This window comes from Echinops telfairi, unplaced genomic scaffold (assembly GCF_000313985.2).
Source record: "Echinops telfairi isolate 266 unplaced genomic scaffold, ASM31398v2 ScPeMD7_3533;HRSCAF=4204_0, whole genome shotgun sequence".
Taxonomy (NCBI): domain Eukaryota; kingdom Metazoa; phylum Chordata; class Mammalia; order Afrosoricida; family Tenrecidae; genus Echinops; species Echinops telfairi.
The window spans coordinates 25,007,597-25,018,664 of NW_022107431.1; the positions used below are offsets into that span (position 1 = coordinate 25,007,597).

Below are 11,068 nucleotides of genomic sequence, written 5' to 3' on the forward strand. Positions count from 1 at the left end.
CGGGGCTGAGGGTCATTCTCAGCAACTCATGCTTGCTGGTCATGACGCACGGACTCTAAATCTTCCACAGCCCCAGAAGCAGGTCACGCGAATCATGGCCAGGCAGAAAACTTTCCTAGGATGAGGCCACCTCGGCATAATGAGCCCACGAAGCTGGGCCTGGTCCCACGCTCACTCTGACGCCAGCCGCCCTCCTCCATCAGAGCCGAACCCTCATCGGCGTAACCGTCCATCACCACCAATCCCCAGGGTGCGTGGAAAAAACCAAACCTGCTCACAGACCTCCCTTCAAAGCACCGGTATTCTAGCCACGTAAAGCTTTAGGGAAAGAAAAGAAAAGGTGGGGGGACACCAATTTTTCCCACCCCCTGAAGCTCTTTAGAAAAGCATCCTTACAAATATCTAGTTTAACAGGAAGTGGGGAGACACCAATGACTCCTTAAATACTGTCTTTCCTGAACGTGAGAGAAATCTCCTGAAAAAAAGAAGGAAACAACCAGGTGAGGAGCCTCATACTTTTCAGACAACGAAATCAGGTTTAGCCAAGCGTGCTCTCGCCCAAAGGTAGCAAATGCTCGGGGCCCGCTATCGATGGAGGCAGGTCTAATCTTCCACAGAAAGAGTTAAGCTTTATTTTGCTTTGACCGGTCTCCCTTCTTCCTCCGCCACCAACTCTTTCAATACCACAGACACCCATCTAGGCATCAGACCAGGATTTCGGTGTGCCAAATCTCAGTGCGTCTGAAACCCACTACCTTTGTTTACCAGCAGTTAAAAGCCTTGAGCAGGAGTCAGGTGAAAAGAGAAAGAGGGATTCACATGAGGAGCAGGAGAGGGCTGCTTGTCAGCTGATCGTTTCTCCTTTGCAAAGTCTCAGTGGAGAAAGAAAGGGGCCTGAAGCAAAAACAAGGGTCCCAGCAATCTTGGGAGCACTAGGCTCCCTGTGTCTCCTGTACTTGGTCCCACCCCGTCAGGCTGTGGTGCCAATCAGGGGCCTAGAGAAGCTCTACCTCATGGCCCAGGGACACAACCTTGGTGACTGTGAAAGAAAAGGCCGAAGGAACGTGTAGTGCAACATTAATGAAGTCTAAAATCCATAAGGACAGAGGTAGGCACCAAATGACTGTCTGTTAGGAGTCAGGTCACTAGGTTTACCCTGTTGCCGACTCATAGTGAACCTCGAAATTAGAGTAGAAATGCCACATTTTGTTCGCAGGGCTAAACTCTTTACAGGAGCAGACTGCCAGGCCTTGTCTCCTGTGGAGTAGCAGGTGGGTTTGAATGGCCAACCTTCAGGTTAGGAGCTGAGAGTCGAACCACGGTGCAAGCAGGACTCCATTCTGGTCACTATGCAGACAGTGATCATGTGCAGTTTCTGGACGTCGGATCACCCAGCTCTGGCACTGCCTAGCTCTGTAGCCTTTCTTGTTATATAAATATTGCTTGCTCACGCACTATGAGCCAGGGATAGCACTCTACGGAGTTAAATTCGAGTGAAAAGGATGTTTACCAACACACACAAAAAGAAAAATATCAGAAATAAGGACAATTACTGGAAAAAAAATTGTTATCGAGTCTGTTAGTAATCCTGGAAAGACAGAATAGAACTGCCCCATAGGGCTTCCAACGTCTAATCTTTACAAAGACTGTTCTATTATTCCACCCCCACTTCCCCACCACCCCAACTCCCCCACCACCCCCACCCACCTCATGGAGCCATCAGTGGTTTTGAACCGCTGATGTCTTGGTGAGTGACCTAGCACTTTAACCACTGTGCCACCAGGGTGCCTCAAATAAAGACAATCTAAGAACTTCGAGGAGGTGGTTTCAAAAAGCCGGTGGGAAGAATCCTCGACCTTGTAACTCCATTTTTTCTAGGAACTGTCTCAAGTCCTCTTGTACACATACAATCGAGAGGAGTGGCCAGCTGGGGAGAACTCTCAGAGAAAGTAACATTTAAGCTTCAATCTAAATGGCAAAGAGGAGCCAGCCAGACAAAGACAAGAGGGGAAGGGAGGTGTGAAGGTCCAAGGTCAGCATACTGGGCCCTGTGGAGAAATGGCAAGCAGGCCCATGCAGCAGATTCCATCGATGGTCTCATCAGTGCGGCATTACTTCGCCTGTCAACTGGGGCTTGTGAGGATTAAACTCTTAGCACCGAACAGTGTGCGTTCACTAAGTTAGAGTGGCTGGAGTCCTATCCTCATCGGTGTCATCATCAGCACCCTTTGTATCACCATGTCACCATGTCATGATACAATGTCAGGTTATCACCAAAGGTGTGTGGGCAGAGCCTGGGAGGACCTCACAGGCGATGGTGAAGTTTGTCCTTGAGGGTCCCAGCTTAGAAATGGTGAAAGAAAGGAATGCAACATTGTTACAGTCAGCCTTCCTACCCGGGATCTTTTTAAGAACATTTGGAAACCAACAACAAGGTGGCCCATAACTGACTGATTCATTTAACAAATGGTTCCTCCCTAGCTGAGAGCCCTCTGTTTCCTACCTCCCAAGTTACAAAAGTCAACATGCTTCTCCTTGCCACACAGACAACCTAGCAGCACTGTAGCAGCCCTGAGAAGGACAGAAGGAGGACTTAATCTATACGAAAGACTACCTTTCATCTGCTGCACAAGACGTTGCTTTTTTGTTTTGTGTTTTAATTAATCACTTCACAAGGCCCACTTAAAAAGGTTGAAAAGCAAGGATGTTATTCTGAGGACTAAATTCGGTGTGCCTGACCCAAGCCAGGTAATTCCAGTCGCCTCCTGTGCATGTGAAAGTTGGGCCCCGAATAAGGAAGACTGAAGAATCTATGCATTTGAATGATTGTGCTGGTAAAGAACATGGAAAAGCTGGACTGCGGAAAGAAGAAACAAATATGTCTTAGGAAAAGTGTGGTCAGCATGCTCCTTCGAGGGAAGGAAAGCAAGACTTTGACTCGTGTTCTTTGGACATGGTCTTAGGAGAGACCAGTCCCTGGAAAAGGACAGCATCCTTGGTAAAGTAGCAGGGCAGTGAGAAAGAAGACCTTTGACAAAAAGGACTGGCACAGTAGCTGTATCAATGGGCTCGGCATAAGAACAGTTGGGAGGACGACCCAGCACCAGACAGTGTGTCATTCTGCTGTACATAATTAGGGTCCCTCTGAGCGGGAATAGGCTCGAGGGCACCGAACAACCACCGCCCTTCATCTATGTCAGTTGCTGACGGACTGAAGTAGCAGGAAGAGTGCTCTTCTACTTTCTATGCGTCACACACCAGTCTCATATTTCAGGTGTAGAATGCTCCTGCCGGGAGTTGACACATCACATAGTTCAGTGGCAACATATTTCACTTTTTAAAAGGGCATCGTGTTTCGGCCTACTCTCTTAAAAAAAGAGAGGGGTGTAAGACACGCAATAACAATAATATAGACTTGATGAAGGGTTTGGGAGGGTGGGAGGGTGGGGTAAAAAGAGGAGCTGATACCAAGGGCTCAAGTAGAAAGAAAATGTTTTGGAAATGTTGATGGCAACATATGTACAAGTGTGCTTAGCACAACTGAATGATGGACTGTTATAAGATTTGTAAGAACCACGCCCCCCAGCCAATAAAATGATTAATGAGAAAAAGAAAAAAAAGATCAACAAATCCCACAGAGAGCATGTCCAAGGAGGAGCTATAAAAATACATGTATTAGATACAGGCAAGTCCTTCATCTTAGCCTGGGCTAAAACCTCGTCTCACTATGGGGGTTTTGCAGAACCACTAGACATTATCACTCTAACTAAAAGCATCAAAAAAGTACGTCCCAGAAAGTCAGACTGGGACTAACAGGCCCATTCACATCCATCTTTATCTACTGGCTTTCGCAACATAATCCAACCCAAGGAACGTGACTCATAACTCAGATATGCCTCAGCTACATTCTCAGTGTGCTTTGAAGGAGGACACACACAAAGTGACAGTCATAACACTGGCATGGGAATAATACAAGCAATTTGAGAGCCGCCTCCTTTAAAAAATAGAAATAAAAAATAAGTATTATGGGCTCACTGAAGAACTTTGGAAAATACATATGAGCAAAGAAGAAAACTAATATTCCCAACATACAGAGATAATACTCATCAACATTTAGGGTATACGCTGCTAAATGACGTTTTTTACAAAACATCTATTCCCGGTAATGGGCTAACATTACACATATGGTTTTACTTGATATCTTAAGAACACAGTCCATGCATACACACACACACACACACACACACACACACACACAATTTTCACAAACACATCAACTTCTGCTCTATGGCTCTGCCTTAATTTACTTAAGCCCACTGAGATGCCATAAGTATGTTCAGAGGCCCCAGGGTAGAGTAATTGTGTAGGTTTATCACTGTTCCCTAAAGTTACTTGACCAAGACACCCCTTTTTGAGTTAGACATTAATAATCCTAGACCTCGGAGTAAGACATTTCATAACCTTTTCATAACAATTTCAGAAATAATGGATTAATGAACAATCCCCAAGAGTGGATTTTTATATATATATATATATATGTATTAGAACGGATTTGATGGCAGCATGTTTACTTTTAGTTTATATATTTTTATACATCACATGTAATTCTTATTATTTTACATATTATATGTAATATATGATTATAACTAATCCTGAGCTTGATTTCCTTTTTTTCCTTGGGGTGGGGGTAAATGTCTAGAAATAGAATCATTGGGTCACTTGGTGTGCACATGTTAAAAACATATATTAAAAATCCAAAACTGTCCCTAAGCAGTCATCCCTTTAAAAAATCACAATTTTCAATTTAAAGAAAAGTGTGGACGTATAAGTGCTTGTCATCTATAGCTAGTATTTTTAAAGACATAGAATTGCTTTCTTATGGAAGGGTTAAATATTCATAAGTATGCAAAGTTATTTACTATAATGGAGATGGACACAAAAAAGAGTTTAAGGATATATTTCCTCACAATTACCAGAACATAACAATCATAAACAATAGTCTCTGTTCCATTTTACTTGTTACATTTATGTTTCTGGATATATATTCTATCCTCTTCCAAAGATATGAAGAGTCCCTTATTATACTTCCCTTTATAATAACCAGATCATTAAAAAGCAAAATGATTCCAGCAGAATACAATAGTCTTGAAGTTATGTTTTAAAACAAGTTATTAAACCGTACCCCCCAACAGGTCCTTCAGCCTACATAACAATCACATATTAGAGACCAGTCTATAATAACCCATGTCCTTACCAACCAACAATCATGGGGAAATAATGTGTATCTTAAAGCAGTTTGTTTCAATATATATTTCTGCGATTTCAATTCATAAGAAATCAGTTCCTAGCATAATATAAAGATGGTTTGCATGGCCTCCCACCCTCACCCTATAAAAAGGCTTTGTTGGTTCCTTTGTTATTTTTAAAGTGACAGTAGATGTAATCTGGTATCTCAAAGTGACTCTTAAAGTGACTCAAATAGTGTTCAGACCCAGGGTGGGGCTTTGTAAAAGTTCCAAAGCTCTGCCTGCTCAGAAATACCTGCCCCTCCCCATCCCACCCCATCGTCCCAGCCCCGGCCCCCCTTAAGCCTGCAGAAACCACCAGAAGGAGAGGTTCTCCTGAGGAAGCAAGAACTTCCTATAGTCTCCACCAATACTTTTGGTATTACTGGGTTAAATCAGCAGCCCTTACTCCTGGTTTTATCTCAGAATCCTATTAGAAACTTTTAAGAAACACAGAAATTATTATTCAATCAGTCTGGAGTAGAGCCAACGCATCTGCATTTTTCAGAAAAAACACAAAAACCTCCCCAGTTGATTCACTTGTACTGCCAGAGTCCAAAAGCTCTCAGCTGAATAAAAAAGATCAGGGGGAGAGGCATTATACCGAGAGGTTCCCAATTTAAATGTTCATATAAAACTCATTAATCTGTTTATTAGATTACTATGTTAGTCTGGGTAAACTAGGGAAACAAGTCTACAGAAACTCATGTATAAAAGAGAGTTTTATATAAAGGGTAAGTGCACATTAAGAAAGCATCCCAACCCAGTGCTGTCCAAGCCCATAAGTCCAACATTAGCCCATACAGACAACAATCTACAAAGTCCTCCTCAATCTCACAAAACATGCAATGAAGCCAACTGCTGGAGGAAAGCCAAATCAGTGAGCATGTAAGCATCTCAGCACTAGCAGAGGTCTCCACACAGCTGCTCAAGCGCCCAGGGCTGCATCAGGGTAGGTCCATGTGGCTTCTCCTTGGGGATGTCTTGCAGGAAGTGAGCTTGCCAGCTGAAGCAGGGAACTGGCCAAGGGAGCTGCACCCTGGTCCGACCATCACAAAGCAAGAGACCTGAGAACTCGAAAGGCGAGGCTCACTGAGCCACCCTTCAAATAATCCCACGTGTTCATCGGCCAGGTTGGCACAATGAACCGTAACTATCTCAATTACCAAAGTGAGAACTGTACCTTGAGGAGTTCTAACAAGTATTCCAAAGGAATGAAGGGTTAGGGTGAGGAGATATGGCAATAAAGTCAAAAACCAAATCTGCCAGAAACTCAGGCACTTCCTACTCTAACTCCTTCAAGCTCAAAAAATAGGGTACGGAGTTGGACAATCCACTACAGACAGCAGTTTCTCCAAGCAAGGCCAGTCAACATCCAGTAGACAAAATCAAGTGGAGAATTTAAGACACGACACTAAGAGATATTATTGTTTACAAGACAATTAGCATTTGTCAGAGCAAACAGAAATAGACGCAAGCATGAACAACTGTGAGGAGGATGCAGGCAGGGCAGGGCAAGGCAGGGCAGCATTTCATTCTGTTGGGCTTGGGGACACTCTGAGTCAGAACCGACTGGACAGCAGTGAACAAGAAGCTTGCCTCCAAAGAAGCTTGCCTCCAAAGAAGCTTGCCTCCAAAGAATCATGGCAAACCAAGCCAAAAGCACTGATGCCGTCTGGTTTTGTAAGCTCCCATTACCTACCAGATCTGCACTTGATGATGTCGCTGAACTCATTTTGTCCCTGCTCTGGTAGGGCTTCATGTTCACCATACTTGGCCATCTTTGCTGAGCTTCAACGTAATCCAAAGACTTTACTCCTTTTTAAGGCATTCAGTTTTACATAAGGGTCCAACTTGACATTAAAACCTAAAAAGAAAGGAGAAAGTATTGAATGAATAAATTGTTATTAGCTGCCATTGAGCCAGAGGCTCATCCAGAAAACTCACACAGACATTGAGCTGATTCCCACTCAAAGCAATACTGTAAGATTGTATGGAACTGCCCCTGCCCCTCTGGCTTTCCAAGCTATACATTTTGTGTGTGTGTGTGGGGAGGCAGGGGGGCAGTAGAAAACCTCATATTTCTCACGCAGAACAGCTGATGGATTCCAACTGCTGGCCTTACGGTTATTAGCCCAACGTGACTCATGGCAACCCCCAATTCATGGCATCTCAGGCACAACAGAACAAAACACTGCCCGGTTCTGCGCCATCCCCACCACCAGCTGTGATCCACAAGGTTTGCACTGGCTAACTTTCAGAAGTAGTTCTCTAGTCTTGTCTCTCTTCTCTTAAACTAGAAGCTCTGCTGAAGCCTGCTCAGCATCATACCAACATGCAAGCCTCCACTGAGAGGAGCTGGTTGTTCTTAAGTGCCATCGAGTTGGTTACAACCCATAGCGACCCTAGGCACAAGAGAACGAAGCACTGCACGGTCCTGAGCACAGAGTAGTGGCTGTGAATGAGGTAGGAACGAGCGGAGAATCGAACTCCAGGTGGAAGGCCCCCATGAATACATGTAAATGTACACACATGACACCCATAGAGTAAGCATTTGCCTATCAAATACAGGCATACTTTATTTCATTGTGCTTTGCAGATAATTCATTTTTTACAAACGGAAGGTTTGTGACAACCTGTACTGAGCAAGCCTATGAACCTTTTTCAATAGCACATGCTCCCTTCATGGCTCTGTGTCACATGTTAGGAATTCTTCCAACATTTCCAACTTTTTCATAATGCTACTGCTCACTTAGCATCTACAGTAAATGGAAATATAGAGTTTATATGCACTTGGGAATCAGACAGCCCAGGGGGCTCACTTTATAAGATATTCTCTATGTGGTAGTCTGGAACCAAACACAGCATCACTGAGATGTGTCTATTTACTGAGCGCCTCCAGAGGAAACAATACATCAAAGGAAGCATCCCATTGGCTACATCTGTTGCAAAAGAACTCTTCAAAGTGTTCAAATGCAAAGATGTCACTTTGAGGACTAAGGTACACCTAACACAAGCCATGGTATTTTTAATCACCTCCTATGAATGCAAAAGCTGGACACTGAATTTTTTAAAAAAGACAGGAAGAGTTGACGCATTGGAATTATGGTGCTAGCAAAGAATGCTGATGGACTGTCAGAGAATGGCCAAATCTGTCTCTGAAGAAAGTCAGAATGCTCCTTAGAAGCGAAGATGGCAAGACTTCAGCTAGTCGTCCCTAGAGATGGACATCAAAGGTTGATAAAGAGGAGGGTCAGCAAAAAAGGGGGAAGATCCCCAATGAAACTGACTAACAGAATGGTTGTAACAATGGACTCAAACTTGGGAATAACTGTGAAGACGGTGCGGGACTGGGCAGTTGTTCATTCTGCTGTGCCTAAGAGCCACTATGAGTCGGACACAACTCAAGAGAATCTAACAACAACAACTGTGTGCGATGACTAAGCTAGATCATGAGAACATGGCCACCAACAGGAGCCGCAGGCTCTTGCCTCATGGAGTTCATGAGCATCAGCAACTAATTATATCATTAATTATTTCATAGCAATGTCTATGTGCTACAAATGTACACAGGAGACACCTGGAGTAACAGGAGCATACAGCAGAGGTATGTGACCTACCCTAGGACATTAGAGAAGGCTTACTTGAAGAAGGGACATTTGAGCCAAGCCTTCAAGGATGAGAATAATTTAATTACTTAACAAGGGAGGTGGGAAGAGACAATCCTAAAAGCATCTCAAGAAAAGTGTCACAAAAGATCACAGAGCCTTCAAGGAGCTGAGTAACGGCCAGTTTCTGGGGAGGGAAAAGTGCCAAGAACGCAAAGCTGGAGAGGTTGACGGGCAGGACCAGGGCCTTGAGGCTTTGGCCTTTATCTGAAGAGCCATCAAGTCCAGTAGATCCTTCTAAGCTAGAACACCATCAGAAACCTTTTTAAAATATCCTGGCATGAAAATGTACCACTGTGATACATGGGGAATCAAGTAAGACTATGGCAGAATATAGCAAAATGTCCCATGAAGAACCCAGGGCATATATATCAATATTGATGGACAGTTCCCCCAACTTTTACGTTTTTTGTTGTTGTGTTAGTTTGTTTGTTTGTCTATCAGACATTATATCAAAGCTGAATGTCTTTATCATTGATGAATGGTTTTTGTAGTTATACAGGAGAAGGGCTTTGACCATGGAAGACAAGGTAAAATGTAGCAATGAAGAGTAATACTGTTGTCAACTTATGTTCAAACAGGGCATCATACAGAAATTCAGAGAGACAGGGACAGATGAAGTCAATATTGCAAAATAATAATAGGGGACTCTAGGTGAAGGGCAAAGGAGCCCTGGTGGCATAGTAGGTTGTGTTGGGCTGCTGACCTCAAGGTCAGCTGTTCAAAACCACTAGCTGCTCATCGGGAGAAAGCTGAAGCTTCCTAATCCCATTAAGAGTTTCAGTCTCAGAAACCCACAGAGGCAGTTCTACTCTGTCCTATGAAGTCGCTACGAGTCATAACCGAATTAATGGCACTGAGTGAGGTGAAGGGCATATGTGTGTCTTCTGTGCTAGTGTTGCCATTGTAATGTGACAGGCAAGGAATGATGGTGGCCAAAATAAAAGCACGTGGAAAGAAGTGGGTAGATAGGTGGGATATTTAGATATTAAATGAAAATCCAAAGGATTTGAGGATTGATTTGGGATGAGAGGTTCTAAATATTAAAGTGAAGATGACAAAAATAAAAGCAGTTGGATATTCCAATCTGGATCTTAGGAGCGAGTCAGGATTAGATCCACAAATCTGGATAGTTAGGAGCTGATACCAAGGGCTCAAGTAGAAAGAAAATGTTTTGAGAATGATGATGGCAACAAATATACAAATGTGCTTGACACAATGGATGGGTGTATGATTGTGTTAAGAGCAGTATGAGCTCCCAATAAAATGATTTTTTTAAATGCCCCCCAAAAAATCTGGATAGTATTATTTATTTACATAGATTCTGTCATGAAAATATATCTATAAATTCTACTGAATATAGATACCACTCAAATAACATAATCTTAATCTTTAGTAATTAATTGAAGACATATTCCAAATTGAAAGAACTGGGATTCCACTTTATCTTTACAACAGCTAATAGCTGAAGCAGTGCTTTGCCCTCCTAGTTCCTGGAAGACACTGCCCCAACAACCCAAACAGAATCAGAATGTGACTTCAGGTTCAGCAGCTTGGCTCGGTTCTGCCAACAGCTCCTGATCAACTCCAAAACCCAAACTCACGGCCGTCAACTTAATTCCTACTCATAGACTCTACAAGCCAGAGCGGAATTGCACCTGAGGATTTCCCAGACCGTGCGTAACTCTTTACCAGAGGAGAAAGCCGTAACTCCTTACCGGAAGAGCCATTGGTGGGTTCAAACCACTGACCATCTGGTTAGCAGTTCGACGAGCAGTCCACTATGCCACAGAGCTACTTCAGGATATGTCATATGGTATATTATTTTATAACATTTTAATATTTTAACTAAATGATAATTTCACATCTTACATTGTACATAGTATTTTGGAATACATGGGAGCTTGGAAAAGCAGAATTAAAAGTTAACGCATTTTTGCTATGAACTTTTTAATCCCACATATGACCACATTTTCTATAGTATATACAATTTTATGTATCTATTACATAATCATTGTACTATTTTCCTGACCAGGTCAGGAAAAAGGGGGTGTTCCAGTAATTTAGAAGCAAAAATTATACATAGGATAAGTTTTAAGTGTTAAAAAAGTTTGA

General features: G+C 42.9%; 1 protein-coding gene across 1 annotated transcript in view; it reads right to left on the reverse strand.

Moving 5' to 3' along the window:
* UTRN (utrophin) overlaps window positions 1–7,145 on the reverse strand; it is a 619,010-nt gene extending 611,865 nt beyond the window's left edge. Inside the window, exon 1 of the mRNA XM_045294578.1 lies at window positions 6,988–7,145. Coding sequence (XP_045150513.1) covers window positions 6,988–7,066 — 79 coding nt within the window. The 5' untranslated portion in view covers window positions 7,067–7,145. The remainder of the gene's footprint in view (window positions 1–6,987) is intronic.
* Between the last annotated feature and the right edge of the window lie 3,923 nt (window positions 7,146–11,068).